General features: G+C 32.2%; 4 protein-coding genes across 5 annotated transcripts in view; all 4 read left to right on the plus strand.

The window, feature by feature from the left end:
- LOC132719547 (uncharacterized) overlaps nucleotides 1–19,415 on the plus strand; it is a 64,688-nt gene that overhangs the window by 33,026 nt on the left and 12,247 nt on the right. Inside the window, exon 2 of one of the 2 annotated variants that reach the window (XM_060703323.1) lies at nucleotides 8,002–8,022. The exons of the other annotated variant lie outside the window; for it this stretch is intronic. The gene's annotated coding sequence lies outside the window, so the exon portion shown is untranslated. The remainder of the gene's footprint in view (nucleotides 1–8,001; nucleotides 8,023–19,415) is intronic. 2 annotated transcript variants of the gene reach the window in all.
- On the plus strand, nucleotides 1,324–4,874 carry LOC132719548 (uncharacterized). The gene is made up of 4 exons (XM_060703327.1): nucleotides 1,324–1,550; nucleotides 1,908–2,022; nucleotides 3,405–3,587; nucleotides 4,695–4,874. The coding sequence occupies exons 1-4, from the start codon at nucleotides 1,472–1,474 to the stop codon at nucleotides 4,768–4,770; spliced, it is 453 nt and encodes a 150-aa protein (XP_060559310.1). The 5' UTR covers nucleotides 1,324–1,471; the 3' UTR covers nucleotides 4,771–4,874.
- LOC132719542 (uncharacterized) lies at nucleotides 8,085–9,896 on the plus strand. The gene has a single exon (XM_060703318.1). The coding sequence runs from the start codon at nucleotides 8,085–8,087 to the stop codon at nucleotides 9,894–9,896; it is 1,812 nt and encodes a 603-aa protein (XP_060559301.1).
- LOC132719546 (E3 ubiquitin-protein ligase TRIM33-like) lies at nucleotides 15,706–18,799 on the plus strand. The gene is made up of 2 exons (XM_060703321.1): nucleotides 15,706–15,837; nucleotides 16,714–18,799. The coding sequence occupies exon 2, from the start codon at nucleotides 16,791–16,793 to the stop codon at nucleotides 17,742–17,744; it is 954 nt and encodes a 317-aa protein (XP_060559304.1). The 5' UTR covers nucleotides 15,706–15,837; nucleotides 16,714–16,790; the 3' UTR covers nucleotides 17,745–18,799.

Consider the following 19,415-nt stretch of genomic DNA (forward strand, 5'->3'; position numbering starts at 1 on the left):
CTAAACTTTCCTCAGATAAACTTACACTACTATCCTCAGATAAGTTTACTCTACACTTTCCTCAGATAAACTTACATTACACTATTCTCAGATAAACTTACACTAACTTTCCTAAGATAAACTTACGTTAAACTCTCTTCAGATAAACTTACAAAAAACTCCCCAACATGACTGATTTTTAAACTAGCAGATTTTATTACATTGAGACTATATTATTAAAGACTACTCACTCTGATAATATGAAAAGATATTCAAAGGTAGAACAGACAATATGTAAAGCCAGTACGGATTAGGATTTATGCGCCGCAATAAATTGTTCATTTGTAATTTTGCCGTTTCGTCCGAAGTTTGCACTTTCATTTTTGTTTTCAACTACAAGAATAGTAAACATAAACAGTTAAATGGGCAGGATGCTAAAAATTATATTTCTAGTTCATTTTCTCTTTTATAGCAGTAGCTTTAATAATTACATATTCAATATTCGAGGAATTTTACAAATGCATTTTACATGTAGCAAAAAGATCGAAACAAATGTCCATTTTTTTGTCACCATCTTCCGAGGGATGTCGTTTTCTCAGAATTCTTTTTGTTACAAGACAGAAACAAAGAAAAGATCAGAGAAACTTTATTTATTGAGATGTAGTTCATGTGTTTGTCTTTTAACACTTTTATGTGTATAAGGATTGGTATATACAGTAGTTATTTATTAAAAAAAAATCATTTTTTGGTTAATCGATAACATAACATATGAACATAACAAATCTTTGAACAAGACCATCCAGCAGAGAGACTGAAATGGCCTAAATAGACAAGTGATTTTTTTATTTGGACGAAACTCTGTTCAATTTATGCAATGACGGTTTGTCGCAGATTTGTCATTATTCACTGCGTGATCTTTATTTGGAGGTGGTCATTTACACCGGTTTGTCTGTATACAGTAGTTATAAATTTTACCTCTATACAGTTAATCAATCAAATAGTTTTTCTCATGCACTAAATTTTTGATGATATAAATAAGCTGTAAATATATTTGGAACTGAACCGTCTAGGTCAAAACAATGTTCAGACATTACTTTAAATCAACTGGTTATCACATTATATTAAACAAAATCAACTTTCTATTTCTTGGCAAGATAAGACCAACACTGATGTCTTTTGTAAAACTGCTACTACTACATATGCACATACCCGCCAGGTATGATTAACTAAAATCTAACTTCACAAATCTAGAAACGTCAAATGTTGTATATAGCGATTTGATATTAACAATTGTCTTCATAAGGAACTAGCATACTACTTCTACAACTCTTTTGTTTTCAATTACAGGCGCTGCCAGCTCGATAACATGTAGCCATTCTAGATCCAGAGAGTTATTTATAGAATCTATAAATTCCAAATGTAAATTTTACGCTCATACTTGCCCCAGCGGCGACTCGTTTGAAGCAGGGGATTGGCCGGCGGCTGTCCTGTCATGGGATACGATGCCGACCAACAGAGTAGTCTAAGGGGGTCTTTCTATCTCAGCACTTCAGGTCAAGCACCGTATTGTGGTAAGTCAAATGAAACTAAAAACAAAATAACAAAAACCTAGTACAATTGTTAAAGGTTTATTTCTGTATTATAGTCAAATATCTATGATATAACATTAAATAAGTTGCTCACATATTAATTCCGGCAAAAATCCACATACTTTCTATCTTCAAGCGTATACCGACTGTCTTTGGTCAAACTTCTGCAATTTAGATTACTTGAAAACTTAAAAAACTCTTTGATTTTTGTTTTATTTCAAACAAGCGTATGCATTATGATTATTCTAAAAGTCTACATGTAATTTTTATCTAGAAGAAAATTAATAGGAGAAATAATTGGTAGATTATTTTGATCATGAATGTTTTGAATGACTATAGGTCATGAGTATTTTATTGATATCAAGATGGCGGACAGGATGTTTCACACGTATGGAGAGTTTATTATAACTCTGATAGGAACTAACGGAAAGTCTGAGCCACTAAAGTTTGAAAGGTAAGTCAAACCTTCTAAAACGTTTTTTAATAGATCTGTATTAACCCAGCCAGCATCACTATATCGGGCCGATATAGGATTAATGTCGGCATGTCGGCAAAATATGCCGACTATTGGCCGACGTCGGGCCGCTGCAGTGCCGACATATTGAGTATTTTGAAAAATTCTAATTGCAATGCCATTGTTTACTTAATAATGTGAATAAATTGTCCTTTGTATGATTTCAATTACTAGAACAATATTAACCACATTTCGTGTAAGATCAAAAAAGATACATCGGGTCTGCGTCGGGCCTACATGACCTATCAATGCAAGTATTTTGTATATCGGATTGACATCGGTACGATATTGCGTTTTCTGTTGAATTGAAAATCATGCAGCAAATAATTGTAAATTTTGATATGAATTTCTAAAATAATCATAGTTGAGTTTGGAAATGATATGTGGTTTGTTATTAAATTCAATATTTACGTTTTGACTACATAAAATCACTCTTTTATTATATCTTAAATGAAAAGCTTGAAAATATTCACTGCAGTCCTACAATTAACAGATTAAGCGCCAAAAAGAAAAGCTAACAAAGGAAGGTGATGAAAAGCATGTTTTTTTATTAATGTAATGATGATTCAACAAATCTGTAAACGCTGTTAATAATTTGATTTTTACACTTAAAACTATTGGAAAAACACAATTTATCTGTTTGCCTCTTTTTTAGATGTAAAATTATGTTTGAAAATATTTGTCACATAATTTCGCTGCATGCATTATCATGGTAGTGATTGTCATTTGCACATTTAAGTTAAAATATGTGTCTTTATTGTCTAATTTTGTAGAATAATTATCTTTTATTTTGTGTTTTTGCAGGTTGTGCCAAATGCTTGCTGCTAGATGTCATCGACATGCTAGCATAAGGATGATACCTGGTCGATATAGGACCGATATCTTTCTACTGTTGGCTGACATCGCACCGCCATTGTTTTGATGTAGGCCCGATGTCGGCAAGAAATATCGGGCCTATATCGTTAAGATGTCGGCCCGATATTGTTCTGCCGATGTCGGGCCAACATCATTCCTATTTGCAGCCGAGGTTAAAGCCGACATCGGGCCGTCATAGAAAACCATGTCGGTTTGATGTCGGGCCGATATAGAATGTTGGCTGGGAAGAGCTTGCATGACATGACAAACTTACATTATTCTATGTTAAATAAATGTGTTTATTTAAAAATATAGTTGTCTAAATTAAAAGATATAGATGATCATAAAAAGAGTTGTTGGTATTGGTTATTTTGCTCCATTAAAGAGTGGTTTAATTTTACTTTGACATAAATATGATTCTGGCAAATATAACACTTTAAAAGGAACAATAAAGTGGTTAATTTCAGCTTAATGCACACTTTTGACCACGGGAGAGAAGAGAAACACGTCATATCTACCCATACTGATATTGGGACTGTGACGTCAGTACAACTTCAATTTGTCAAATCACGTGATCTTCATGGCCTGCTTGCGGTACCATCTGTCAGAGTACATAGTATAATAGTAGAACCTGCTGAAACTGCTCAGAAGTGAGTAATGATAATTTCATTACTTTTTTACCAGTAGAGTATTTCTACAATGACAAAACATAAACCGGTACGGTATTTTTACAATGACATAACATGTATGGTATTTCGACAATAATGATACAAACACCGGTATGATATTACCAATACATATTCTGATAACGGGTATTTCTACAATGACAATACATATACCGGTACGGTATTTCTACAATGACAATACATATACCGGTACGGTATTTCTACCATGGCAATACATATTCTGATAACGGTATTTCTACGATGACAATACATATACCAGTACAGTATTTCTATATTGACATATACCAGTGCGTTATTCTACAATAACATATATACATACACCGGTACAGTATTTCAACAATGACAATATATATACCATTACGATATTTAAACAACTGACGATACATTTATCAGAAGGGTACTTATACAATGACAATATATAAAACAGTATGGTGTTTGTAAAATGGCAATACATGTACCATTACGATATTTATACAATTGACGATACATTTATCCAAAGGGCATTTTTACAACGACATTATATAAAACAGAATGGTGTTTGTAAAATGACCATACATGTACCATTACGATATTTATACAATTGACGATACATTTATCGGAAGGGCATTTTTACAATGACAATATATAAAACAGTATGGTGTTTGTAAAATGACAATATATATACCATTACGGTATTTATACAATGACAATACACATATACATATATAACGGTACAATATTTCAACAATGACGAAACATATACCAGTATGGTGTTTGTATATTGACAATACACATATTCATATACCGGTATATGATTTCTAGAATGGCAATACATATATTGTATTTCTATGCAATGACAACTAAATGTAAAAGTTACATTTTTTTATATTCCTAGTGATAATAAATGTGTATAGTGTTTAAAAATAATATGTCATTATGTTATTTATAAAAATATTAAATATTTTGTGATAGTGCACCATGTCCAATATCGAATAAAACAATTTCTGATTACCATTTATTTTATCATCTTTTGACTCTACATATTAAAGTAAAATGCTTCGTTAAAAGTAAAAAGACACATTTCCTTTTCAGAACAACATTCTGTGCTCACGAGCATCGTTTTGTTTCCGGACATGCATCAACTGTGACGTCACACACCGGATGTTAAAGTATTCAATTTAGTTGTTGACATATGCAATAGAAATCACATACGACTTTCTGTGTGCAATTTTTTGTGTTTGAAAAATCATAGAAAATAAAAAATAAAACTTGTGTAAGTCAGTAATTAAATGTTTACCTGAAATTGTAATAATTGGCGCGAAATTTAAGATATAAGTTAGACACATCTCATTGCTGCATGGTGATATAACCTGAGACAAGCGATGTTTACCGAGGAGAACATTTCATCCTATTATCATCAGTGGATATGACATTTATTTTATTATACAGCAGGTTAAGGCAACTTCCTTCTTCAATCAGTGGAAACATATTTTCTCCTCTGGGCCTACTGATCTTGGTTCTACTGACTTGGTCGAACATGAAATCAATCTGTCTGATCCCACACCACCTTTTAAAGACCCTTATCGCCGAATACCACCAGGGATGTTTGAGGAGGTACGTGAGCATTTACGAGACATGATTTCGGCAGGAGCGATCCGTGAGTCCAAGAGTCCTTTTTCTTCTAATGTTGTGCTAGTAAGAAAGAAGGACGGGTCTTTGCGTTTTTGTATCGATTACCGGAAACTGAACAACCGTACAATCAAGGATGCTTATGCCCTTCCTCGCATCGACGAAACTATAGATTCTCTCATAGGTTCCACTATTTTCTCTAAACTCGACCTACGCTCAGGTTACTGGCAGGTCCCAGTCAAAGAATCTGATGAGCAAAAGACTGCCTTTAATGTTGGGCCTCTCGGATTCTATGAGTGCAACAGAATGGCTTTTGGTCTTACCAATGCCCCTGCAACGTTTCAGCGTCTGATGGAGCGTTGTATGGGCGAACTTCACCTTCGTGACACAAGCTTATACAAATAAATGTTCAAGGTCGTGATCTCAAACATTGCTATATTGTAAATAAATCCTATGAGGCATAAAAGTAAGACCTATCATTTAGGTAGCAATGAAATCAATTAAGGTAAACGTTTTTTTTATAATAACACATGGTCGCTGACTTCTGAACCTCTTGACCCTCACCTCTGTGGTTTCGAATCTCGTCAGGTTATTCGAATTAAAAAAAAAAAATCTGAATATTGTTCTGCTTAGGATCCCGTTCGTGCATGAATTGATGCAGGAGGGGCACCTAAGGTCTTCCTCTGCTAGTTTTGGAAAGTCGCCTTATATGTAGATAATATTGTAAATATGTAAAATGAATATATCTATATTCTCATTCTGTTATTGAAATTTAAAATAATTTCAAAGTGATCTTCTAAATAAAATACCAAGTTTGCTTTTAAGCAGCTAAAAGAGGTATTTTAATGTCGTCATTTAAAGCAATCTTACACAAATTTTGACACCTATTTAAAAGTGTAATTATCGTATTTCATGTCATGCATGATTTATATTTTGGAAACCAGAATGAAAATGGTACTCTGTTTCACAAATGTTTTGGTTACAAATCTTGCAATTCTTTTAAAATCTAGTATATTATTATAAACCTTTACCCCATAGATGACAGCGACTTGATTTTAACGAGTCAAAATTATATTAAACCTACTCCCAGTGAACCAGGAAGTGTTTGATAAAAGAGAGGTCAATATATCTGTCGCTTGTACATAATATTTCATTTGCCTTGATTTTATAGGCAATAAAACTGCAGGTAAGATTTTATACTGAAATGAATTCATATATCACTAGTCTTTCACGTTTTCTGTAAATCAATATGTAATAGTTATAGTACATGAAACGAGACAGTTACGAGGATATAACACTAGCTGGGGCCACAGACACTTGGAGTATGGACCCCGCCCTTCACTGCCCCTGAATAATAAAAACTAAAAGGATTGTTTATTACAAGAATTAGTTTTAAATTTTTGCTTATATTAGTATGAGACGGTTAAGTGTCTAAAAATTGAACAACTTTGAATAGAATTTCATAACGTTTTAAAAAAGTCAATTTTTACCAACGCTTCAATTTCCTGAAGATACCAAGCTTCGAAATGTAAACACAACTGACCTACATATATATTTCAAGTATTTATGTTATCGCATGCCATTTATTTCTGGTGTAAAGCAGTCGATATAAATATTCTTTTAATAAATAAATGCATGTTATTATCCGATCGTACCTTTTTTCCAAACTTTGCATATCTAATTACATTTTCCTAACCGCGTCACATGCTTCTTTACGAATTCATGATGCTGATTCAAGATTAAATGGCTTTTTTTTCAGTGGAAATAATTCATTCAGCAGATGTACCTTTTGATTAAATGAGAGTAAATTTCATTTCATAAATTATCTTTGTTTATATTTTTCATTGTATTTATTTATTTATTTATTTTATTTTATTAATTCCTTTTTATTTGCTTCTAGAAATTTTCGTTACCACTGCCCCATTGGAGCCTCTATGAAAAAAAACATTGATATACAAGGTGCTATTTAGCAGTCGTTTTTTTTCCTATGTGAATCAATAAAAAACCTGTACTGCTATATATCAATACAGTTTTCAAATGCTCATTGAAGTGTACCGAGTATAATGGTTTAGTAAGAACAAAGGCAAATTTCCAAACCATGCGATAATAGTAAATATCAGATAAAATCGTACTTTATTGTCCATGTATATGTTGCCTTTATCTTTATACGCAAGTTATTGATATAACATACTAAATCATACCTCTTACTTTTTGCACGTTAAACTCAAATTAGTATAAAATAATCTCCCATTGATCATCAAGATAAGCACCTGTTGACTATATTTAGCATAATGACCGTGTCGGGAAATCTCTACGGCGAATTATAACCTTGTGTATGTTACACATAGTAAACCGGTACTGGATTATATTTTTGATGTTGATGATCAAGGGGAGGTTACCGGTTTTTGATGATAACTTGACCATTATTGGCAAGATAAATGTGCTGAACGCCTGTGGTTCAACTAAAAGTAATATAAAGCAACAAACTGTGTTCAAACTCAAAGTGTGATTATTCAAATATAAAATTAATTACAAACAAACAAACACAAACTTGAATTTCAATAAAAAGACCATAATTATGGTTCAATTATTCATAAATTATCTAAAATTTAAAGCATATATTGCTATAATGAAATGAATGAAATGAGTTTCTTGGAATATTAGTGATCCAGTCACGAAAAGAGGTGATTGTCATATAAACATGACTTCATGATTTAGCACGATAGCATTGAAAAAATTCAAACATTGTAATTCTCTTTCCATTTTTCAGAAATAGATAAAGAAACAGACACAGAAGAAAGTGCGTCATGAAAAAAGTAATTTGACTAAATAAAGGTCAACATAATGTAAGACATGGAGGTCCCTGGAAGAACACAAGACAGTCCTCCAAAAGATAGTGCAGGGAGGTCTTTGAGTGGAGAAAGAACAATATTTTGTCAACCATGTAGTAGTGACGGCGATACGATAGGTGCCATAGGATACTGTCAAAATTGTAATGAGTATCTATGTGCAGTGTGTCTAAAAGTTCATCGCAAGCAAGCCGTGTCAAGAAATCATATTATTCTGGACGGTGACAATATGCCTAAAGTTACAATTCCGGCTGTAACCCCAAACGCTTGTTCTGATATATGTACCAAACACGTAAATGAAATTGTAAAATATTTCTGCATGTCACATGATGCGGTGGGTTGTGGAGATTGTATGATCATTGATCATAAATCCTGTAAAATTGATCGTATACAAGATATATCTACAGAATATTTCAATGGCACTGAACACCAAAATATACTAAAAAAGGTAAAGCAGTTTGTTAAAGATATGGATGAAATAAAAGGGGAGCTACAAGCCAGCGAAGGGAATACGAGACAAGCATACACACAAGCAATTAAAGATGTCAAAGCATTCAAGAAAGAAATCATCGATTATCTTAACAAGGCAGAAAGTGAAATGCTGGAAATGATAAATGAAAGAAAAAAGAAGAATGAGATGATGATACAGGAACTACAGCAAGCAGAAAGTCGTATTAGAAGAAATATTAAAGAAATACAGACGAAATTACAGCTACAGGTAAACCAAGCGAATGAGTTGTTTGTTGAGGCAAAACAAGTAAAAGCAAAACTTAATGATTTTGAAGAAAATCTGAATAGTTTAAAAAAAGACACCAGCATTGATGTATATGAGTTTCAACGTTCCTCCCACATGGAGCAAATGGTCAAGTCTTGTAGACCACTCGGTGACATAGTTGATCAAACAGAACAAGAGGTCGAACACGTGGTATCAAAATACGATCATCTTGTTTCTAGCAAAGAAGTAACAGATCACACTGGTTTAGACAGGAAGAGCATTTCTGAAATGGATGCTTATTTTGATTGTGAGATTAACATTAAAACACAAGATGATTCTTCAGATTGCTTTATTGCAAGCTGTGCATTGATTTGCCCAAGTCAAATTATAATCATTGATGAAAACAATAAATGTTTAAAATTAGTCGAGGTCAATATCAAAAAAGTTTCAAAGTACAAAGTTAAGAATATTCCCACTGGAGTTGCAGTAGTAAATCCCAATCTAGTTTCTGTGACATTTCCTGGTGAAAGGAAGATACAATTTTTCACAATAACAACAAGTAATAAGATCATTGAAAGCGATATGATCATTGTCAGTACAGGTTGTAAGAAAATTGCAATCTATGAAGATAAGATTATTGGTATAACCAGCACGAGTGTTGAGATAATGAGCATGAGCGGTCAACTAATAAAATCTATATCTAACCCAAATATGGTATGGTTAATGGATATTGCTGTCGTACCAAGTTCACAAATGTTTTATGTCAGTAATGGTTCATTGGGGTATAAGGCTGTTTTCAAGTTCGATTTTGATGGCAATTTGATAGCAACATACCAGGACAAGGATCTGGTAGATGTGAGAGGATTAGAAGTAACAAGAGACGGTATTGTGCTTGTGTGTAATTGGGCCAGTTCTGGCAGTATTCGTATGATAACTCCTGACTGTAAAATGATCAAAGAACTCTTGAAGGGTGATAGACATGTTAGTTATCCATATTGTGTTACCTTCTGTAATGAAACAAATAAACTTTTTGTTGTTAACAGTCACTATAACCTTGACAAGAAGTTTAGAAACGTGCTGAAAGTCTTTCAATTAAAGTAGATTTTATTTCCACATGACATGTTGTATTTTTTTTAAAAATGACTCTGAAAATATCGTTAAATTGCAATGTCATAATTTTTATCTGAATCATATTTGCAATTATTTATAAAATTTTCCGTGAAAGATAAGAGGATATATGTTTACAAAAAAAGCAATGACAAATTTGTCAAAATTAAATGTTTCACACAATTTACCTTAAATATAATGTTTCACAAGGCACTGACTCGGACCAAATTTGTCACAGAGCTCTTAAAGCTGTGATTACAGCAAAATGTTTCATTAATCGCTGAAAGTTTTGACCAAATCAAATCACTGGTGAAAGCCTGACAACTATTTTCTTTTAGACAAACTATTTGAGAAGCACTTAATATGGCCAAATCAAATGTTTCTTTCAGCACTGACAGTTTAGTCCAAATTTGATAGACTGTTGTCTATTTTGTTGTATTACACTGATCATTTGTTTCACAAAGAATTGTTCGTTTCATCTACATCAATCGTTTGAACCACACAATGTGGTTTTATCTGATATGTGATGCCTTGAGAAGAACATGTTCTCTTTTCTGTTTGCCTGGTTTTGAAGAAAGACTCTTCTTAGTTTTATCACTAGCAGCACTTGCAACCATTGTTAAGTCATAGATACAAAAAAATGTTTCGTGCCTTAATTATGATATAATAAGACTTATGCATAAGTAAAACACGAATACGAAAATAGAGTAGGAAGCAACATTGAAATTTATTTTTACTCAAAAGATGAACATGGTTTGCCCCGCATGAGGATTACCACGCCATATTTAAATAATTATACAGTACAAATACTAATTCATTTTGCAGCACTTTTACATTGCAAATTGCAAGTTTCATAAAATTAATCCAAGAACATTATGAATTATCACTGGATTCAGTTTTTTTTAAACTTACGGAGAGCAAACCTATAGTTTCACCGAGGAATTGGTAGGGAACTAGTAAACTCAGATTGACAGCTGATTTTGTGGTAAGCCATGCATGGCCTGATATCATTTTATACTCCTTTGACCATACAATACAACATACATATAATTTCAATGTACACAGTCATATATCAGCAATTCTATGGTTTCTTTATTTAATAAAATAATTTACAGCTATTTGTACAGGATGTCAACATGATATAATATGATGATTGATTGAATTATATAATTATTTTGGTATTAATCAAATCATGTTGCATGTTTTGAATGATATAGAAATGTTACATATTCCTGACTTTAACATGTTTAATAAAACAAGAGCCACCGCGGGGCAGGGGCAACCCTTGACATTTTACTTTTCCTGCAGGCAAACAAATAGATGGTTTAAAGAAACCTTTTAAAAAGAAGTTTATGTTTTCATTTTTTATTTCATTAGATCTGCCTAGTCACACTTCAAGTTGTTGTTTTGTCCAAGTTGGAATCATTTCCATAAATCAATGACAAAGTTAAGAAAATATAAGCAAAATTCAATCATCTGACCTTGATAGTCAATGTCTTTTAAGAGAAAGGTCATATCTAAATTATTCATCATTTCCGTTTGGTCAAGGTCACATTAAAATTATTTAATATGCTTGTTTGGTAGCAAGTCTTGTTTTGTTCAAGCATAAATCAAATTCGTACCGTACATAAATTAGCAAAATTATGACAATTAACAAATATTCAATAATTTGACCTTGACTGTCATTGTCATTCGAAGCTGAAATTCAAGGTCAGTTCAACCTTTCAGAAGATCTTGACCAAAAGGTTGTTTTGTCCCCAATATGAAAAAAATCAAATAAAATATGAAACTACAGTCAATAAATTCAATGATTTAATCTTAAAGGTAAAGGTCATTGATGAGGCAAAGTCAATTCCAGTTAATATACATAAAGTTCTTATCCCAAGGAATCTTGTTTCCTAATATAAGGACAAAACATCTATTAATTAACAAAGTTACAGTCAGTTACAGCAAAAACAGATAAATTTTTAAAATTTAAAAAATAGCCTTCAGAGTCAAGATCATTTATGAGTGAAGGTGAAGGGTCAAGGTCTGTCTGGTTTACTTAATTGTTTGTCCTAAAAGATTATTGTGTTGGAGTTTGAAGATAATCCATTCAAAAATAACAGTTGTAGTCACTTAAAGCAAAACCCAAGCACAATTAATAAATTTCATAAAGGTCAAATAGAGAAAATAAGAAACCCTAAAGAAAGCCCAACACGGCAAAATTGAAAATACTGCAGGCTCGGTTTGATTGAGCCTGTTGACGGTACTGTCAAGTGGAAACTACTTTCCACTCCCTTTAGCACCGGCTTAAGCAGAATTCATACATTTAACAAAAACTGGTACAATTTTGAATTTTGAAACATCCGCATATGGTCCACAGGTAATAAATTGCGTTTAAAGTTTAGACTTGTCTACTTGAAGGTCATGTCAAAGGGGTTGTATGACGATAATACACCAAGAACTGAAATAGCTTTGATCAAAGCTAAAGTTTAAGTTTTCGGACGGCAACGGGAACACCGCCATGACTGTAGCAATACCCCTTCTTTTTTCCTTTTTCGAAAAAGGTATATTTTCCTTCCAAAATATGTCAAGCAGCTAAAAATGACTAGTTGAATGGTGATTTTTATACTGATTTGTCATTTCTTCTTCGGTCTGATAACCATAATCTTACCTTTGTTGCCATTTCAGATAAATTTACACTTAAATCTCCTCAGATGTGCTTTCACTAAACTTTCCTGATATTAACTTACACTTATCTCTTCTCAAACAAACTTACACTAAAGTCCTCTCAGATAAACTTACACTAAACTCTCCTCAGATAAATTTACACTTTACTCTACTCTAATGAACTTACACTAAACTGTCATCAGATAAAAACTTACACTTAACCCTCTTCAGACAAACTTACACTTAACTCTTCTCAAATAACCTATATATACACTCGCCACAGATAAACTTATAGTTAAGTCTTCTCAGATAATCTTACACTAAATTCTTCACAGATAAACTCACACTAAACTCTCTTCAGATAAACTAACACTTTAATATCCACAGATAAACTTGCACTAATTCAAAATGAACATTCATACAAAATCCTTTATATACTTTTAAATTGTTATCAATACCAACACAGGACAAATTGCTTTCAGTGTTCACGTTCCATATCTTTAGGTGGCAATAATATTAAGTTGCCGTGGACACCAAGAAGGAAAGAGTCTGAAATGTAAATGAGAGCTTTATTAATATGTATAAATTGTATTTATGTCACTGTTTCAAAATACACACAAGTACAAAAATGTCTAAAGTAACAATAAAGTTAAATTTTTTTTGGATATCCTTAACAACTTATCTACAGGTGTCATAAAATATAAAAAATAAGTTTTTCCAGTTCCATACTTTGAGCTGACAGGATAAATCTGAACAAAAAATAAACAAAATCAATGTAATGATCCAAATCTACAATAGTTAGTAACAATTTAAACAATAATATTAATGATTTAAGATCATTGTAATTATAGATTCGATGCTTACTTTCAAAGCGCCATGGTGGTGTGTAAGACTAAATAGTGGCGCAACAGCGCTACCAGGGTGATTATTCCAAATGTTCAGTATGTTATCTTTCTAACATTGCGACAAATATTGTACCTGGTAACGAAAATAGTCCGAAAACATCCTGCGTGTGGCTGTTCAATACGCCCACACAGTGGTCTGCAACCCTCATTTCACACCACAGTGATGAATGACACATAAACAAGACGCAAATATCGTGCACATTTTCAGTAAATTTCAACCCCGACACTTCTCAACTTCCATTGGTATTGCCGGGGAAATGAAGGCATTTCCCATCTGTCCTGAGTCTTCTAGATCAGGTAATATATGTGTCTAACTTGAAGTGTTTTGTTTAGGAATGAAGCATGGGTAAATTATATCTATATGCGAATGAATGTAAGATAATTACATAGTCAGCCATTTTATTTTCTTTATGAGGTACATGTATCACCATTATATAATCTTTTTTTTTAAATAAAAGTAATTCTTGCTTGAAACATTCATATATCATGTCATATCAAGAATCGTGGTCAATGACATGTCTTTATATGCTTCTTTTAATGGAACATTCATATAACTGGGTCAAGATAGAGTTAAGCACAGTTCAAGTACTAAAGTTTGTAGATGCTATAGGGCTACAGGTAACAAATATTGGACGACTTAAAGCAAAATCCAAGGGCAAAGGAAAATGGTTGGCAATATGTTGGTACTATATTTTTATTATATAATTATTACACCGATACACATTACAGCAATAGGAGAAATTTATGTACGCATATTAAGCTTGCAAAATGAATTTTGCTACGGATAAAATTTTTATATGTTACTCATTTATATGAGATTTCTAAAAAAGTTTTATTATTTCAAGCACAACTTACTCTTATTTGCATTTGCGTTATATCTGCACGTTGATATTAAATAGCCGCGTAAGTTACATGTGAACGGATTGTTTTGTGTAAAATTGACTTATCGGAATCAATTGATTGCAATCACGAGTTATGTTAAGTGACATAGTTCATTTGTCATTTGTTTGCTGAAATTTGCGTTTAACGATGATGCCGGATACCCTTTGGGATATAATTAACATGTGTCAAACGAATAGAGCATTGTAATATGTAATGTTTTAACTATCACATACATCTATATATATATATATATAAGTATGATTGATCTGTGTCTTAATATAAGATTTCTCGTGACTATTGTGAAATTACGTGGTCACTATACAATTTTTTTAACACTATAAAGTTCGCCGAAACTACAACCTGTTTTATAAGATAAGCCAAGTTCGCCACACCGGTAGTTCGACGAAACCACTTTCATCCTGAGAAGCATCATAAGGTGTTATATACGTTTTATGTTTTGTGTTATTTGAAGTAAAGGGGAGAAAGTAATAGAAATGAGAAAAATGAGATAGTTTACATAATTCTTGACACAATAATGTTGTCATGACATAATGTGATTATATTTTAAAGCAATGACTGACTATATAACTTTTCGAGTTTCCTCAATGAAAGCCTGCATAAATTAAGTCAAGTATCCGGATTTTTAGGCGCACAGGTAGCATTCCGAACTAAATTTCAATTTTCTGTCGTCATTGTCCTACAAGCAATATGTCTAATAACTCTGATCCCAAACTACACAATATGGGAAAAGTAAACACAGACAGTCAGACAGTTAAAAAAATGTCGCAATTCATTCCTTTGATACTCAAAATCGTATGTGAGTCGTGACAAAAAATAACACATTTTGTCCCTCTGGCAAAATACCTGCAAATATACGGGCCACAGAATAATTGTATCTGCTTTAGCAACTCCATATATATGCAAAATATCACAAAGAAACAGGCACTTCGCCTTGTAGAATTTTTTTGCTATTGCATAAAGTGTGTACCCCCTGTAAAATTACCTGTTTTACCGAGCATGCTGTTTAAAAGCAATATTTACAAAAAATGGTGGCATTGATACCTATAATCAACAGCGTATAAATTCTGGTCATGTTTTCGAAATTGCCAGTGATCATTCTTGATGTCACATAAACAAATTCCATGTTGGAAAAGCACTTTAACGACAACCAGTCATTTAAATAAAAACTATTATAGTCACTATATCAAGGAAATCCTTATAGTGATTTGCTACCACAGTAAATGTGTTATGCATCCTTATTAATAAAACAGAGTTATAAACAGTTACCATAGACGTATCTCATAGATGACAGCGATTTGATTTAAACATATGTCACAATTAAGTTAAACCTACTCCCCGTTACTAGGAAGTGTAAATACACCTTTTTTCCACTTGGTCATACTGATAAATATTTGTAGAAAAGAGAGTTTTATGCATCTGTCGTTTGTATGAAATATGTCGTTTGACAATGCTTTGATAGGGAAATTATTCTGCAGGTAATATTTTATGCTAACATGTATTTACATACCACTAGTCTATCGTATTCCCTTTGACGATTCAGATTTAAATAAGTTAAAATTGTCCTTTATTGTCCATATATATATTTTACACATTTTGTTTATACCATACTACACCACCAGACCCTTTACATTTTGCACATTAAACTAAAAGTAATATAAAAGCAACTAAGTGTGTTAAAACACACAATTTGATAATTCAAATTAAATTGATAATAAGGCAAGGTGTTGTTTCTAGTGTTTATATTTTACGTCGGGTTACATAGATTTTATTTTTATTACTAGATGAGTAGAAAGTGTAAAACAATGGTAAATTATGAAATATAAAATGGTAACATCTGGGTATATTAGCATTTATAACTTAAGCTTAATAGTATTCACCTAGAGTGAACCATTCATACTTTACATAAATTCAATTAAATTAGATAAGCAGGACCATGTCAGATTTTGGGACAACGTTCTACTTTAAACCGTTATCTTCATGCGTTATCTTCATGCAACCTGTAGTTTAATTAAATACAATGACATTTTAAATATTTTAACAGGAGGTTTGTGTTACACTTAAATATCAATAGTATATAAAAGCAAATAAACCAAAAATCCTGAATTTCAATAAAAAGACCATAATGGTTCAAATATTGATAGATTATCATATAATTCAAAAACATATATTGCCAATTTAAGATGAATGCTAAATAAGTTTCTTGGAATATTAGTGATACAATCACGCAAAGAGGTGATTATCATCTAAGCTTAACTAATTTTTGAAAATCAATGATTCCGCATTACATTGCAAAAAAGAAATCAAAATAATTTAAACATTATTGTTATAATCTTTCCTTTTTTCTGCAATAGAAAAAGAAACAGACAAAACAAGAAGTCGGTCATAAAAAATGTAATTTGACTAAATAAAGGTCAACATTAGGAAAGACATGGAGGTCCCTGGAAGAACACAAGGCAGCTCACCCAAATATAGTGCAGGAAAGTCTTTGAGAAGACAAAGAACAATATTTTGCCAACCATGTAGTAGTGACGGCGATACGACGGTTGCCATTCGATACTGTCAAAATTGTAACGAGTATTTATGTGCAGTATGTCTTAAGGCCCACCGCAAGCAAGCCGTATCAAAAAATCATATTCTTATGGATGGATACAATATGCCTAACGTAGCACTTCCGACTGTAACCCCAAATGAAATATGTACCAAACATAAAAATGAAATAATTAAATATTTCTGCATTTCACATGATGCGGTGGGTTGTGGGGATTGTATGATCATTCATCATAAATTCTGTAAAATTGATCGTATACAAGATAAATGTACAGACTATTTCGATGGCACAGAGCACCAAAACATCTTAAGAAAGGTAGAGCAGTTTGTAAAAGATATTGATGAAATAAAAAGGGAGCTACAAGCCAGTGAAGGAAACGTGAGACAAGCCTATGCAAAAGCAATTAAAGATGTTACAGCATTCAAGAAGGAAATCATCGATTACCTTGACGACGCAGAGAGTGAAATGCTTGAACTGATAAAGGAAAGGAAAAGGAAGACTGAAATGCTGATAGAGGATAAAAAGCAAGCAGAAAATTGCATTGATAGAAATATTAGAGAAATACAGACACAATTACAGCTACAGGTAAACCAAGCGAATGAGTTGTTTGTTGGGGCAAAACAAATTATGGCAAAACTGAACGCTATTGACGAAAACCTGAATAGATTGAAAAACGACACAACCATTGATGTGTATAAGTTTCAACGATCTTCCCACATGGAAAATATGGTCAAGTCTTTTGTACCACTTGGTGACATGTTTGATAAAACACAACAAAAGATCGGAAACAATGAATCAGAAGAAGATTGTCTGATTTCTAGCAAAACATTCTAGTTTAGATAGGAAAAGCATATTTGATATGGACGCTTATTTTGATTGTGAGAATAACATTAAAACACAAGATGATGCTTCAGATTGCTTTATTGAAAATTGTGCTCTATTATGCTCAAATCAGATTATAGTTACTGATAGGGATAATAAATGTGTAAAATTAGTTGATGTCGTTGACATAAAAGTTTCAAAGTACAATCTTAGGTATTGTCCCTTTGGTGTAGCAGTCGTAAATCCAAATCTTGTTGCTGTTACATTTCCTGAAAAAAGAAAGATTCAATTTTTGACAATAATAACAGGTAATAAAATCATTGAAAGTCACATGCTTAATGTCCATACCGGTTGTCAAAAAATTGCAATATATGAAGATAAGATTATTGGTATAACCGACAAGAGTGTTGAGATTATGAGCATAAGCGGTCAACTGATAAAATCTGTATCTCAACCAAACTTGATGTGGTTAATGGATATTGCTGTCGTTCCAAGTTCACAAATGTTTTATGTCAGTAACATTTCAAATGGGCATAATACAGTTTTCAAGTACGATTTTGATGGCAATCTGATAGCAACATACCAGGACAAGGATCTGGTATATGTGAGAGGATTAGAAGTAACAAGAGACGGTACAGTGCTTGTGTGTAACTGGGACAGATATGGCAGTATTCACATGATAACTCCTGACTGTAAAAAGATCAAAGAACTATTAAAGGATAATATACACGTTAGATATCCATATTGTGTTACGTTCTGTAATGAAACAAATAAACTTTTTGTTGGAAACAGTTATTATAACCTAGACAAGAAGAATAAAAATGGTTTGAAAGTTTTTCAATTAAGGTAGACACTATTACCACATAGCATCACTCGTCTGCTGTAAAACAGATATAGCAAAACTGAAATGAAATATAACTATCAATTTGATATATTCAAAATGTTTTATGCTCAATAAGGCATGAACTAAAACGGCATTATCTGACCAGCAAAAATATATATTCCAGACTTTATTAATGTTACATACATGTATATACACATTGTTACATAAATATTGTTTATCTATATATCATGTCGAACTTTTTTCATACATGCTTCATTTACCTGTAAGTAATCATAATGTTTTATTTGATGGGAAAGATAAAATGTCCGCTTCAATGATAATTCAGAAATGCATATGATAACGCAATACCCTTGCAATTCCAAGAATAATTTATGTTTTAATGTCGTCTTAAATATAACAAAACTGTATTATTCCCCAATGAAATACTACTGGTCTTTTACTTGCTTTACCTTATGAAGAAAAAAGGAATTTCAAACTATTCTTTCAAAATAATAGGAACATTTTGTGTAAATACAATTTAGTAAATGGAAATAAACCTTATTATTTAAAAAGTATTTCAAAAAGGACCCCGAAAAAATCGATAAATTTCAAAGAAAATCTAATAATAAAAAATAACTTAGTAATAAATTTTTAAAAAGACACTTATATTTTCATCTTAATCAAAGATGTGATACACTAGAGTTTTCATAAAATAGTCCGTAGCAGATAAGATGATATATGTTTCCAAAAGCACCGACAAATTTGTCAAAAATAAATGTTTCACACAATTTACATTTGACCTATATATAATGTTTCATAAGGCACCGAGTCGAACCAAATCTGTCACAGAGCACTTAATT

This window comes from Ruditapes philippinarum, unplaced genomic scaffold (assembly GCF_026571515.1).
Source record: "Ruditapes philippinarum isolate M1 unplaced genomic scaffold, ASM2657151v2 ctg11013_1_1_1_1, whole genome shotgun sequence".
In the NCBI taxonomy this organism is placed as follows: domain Eukaryota; kingdom Metazoa; phylum Mollusca; class Bivalvia; order Venerida; family Veneridae; genus Ruditapes; species Ruditapes philippinarum.

Excerpts from the sequence above, each read along its gene's own strand:
- LOC132719548 (XM_060703327.1), top strand. The coding sequence starts at position 1,472 with ATGGGATACGATGCCGACCAACAGAGTAGTCTAAGGGGGTCTTTCTAT. Across the intron at positions 1,551-1,907 it reads AGGTCAAGCACCGTATTGTG|GTCATGAGTATTTTATTGAT; the intron begins GTAAGTCAAATG and ends GAATGACTATAG. Across the intron at positions 2,023-3,404 it reads GAGCCACTAAAGTTTGAAAG|CTTAATGCACACTTTTGACC; the intron begins GTAAGTCAAACC and ends GGTTAATTTCAG.
- LOC132719542 (XM_060703318.1), top strand. The coding sequence starts at position 8,085 with ATGGAGGTCCCTGGAAGAACACAAGACAGTCCTCCAAAAGATAGTGCA.
- LOC132719546 (XM_060703321.1), top strand. The coding sequence starts at position 16,791 with ATGGAGGTCCCTGGAAGAACACAAGGCAGCTCACCCAAATATAGTGCA.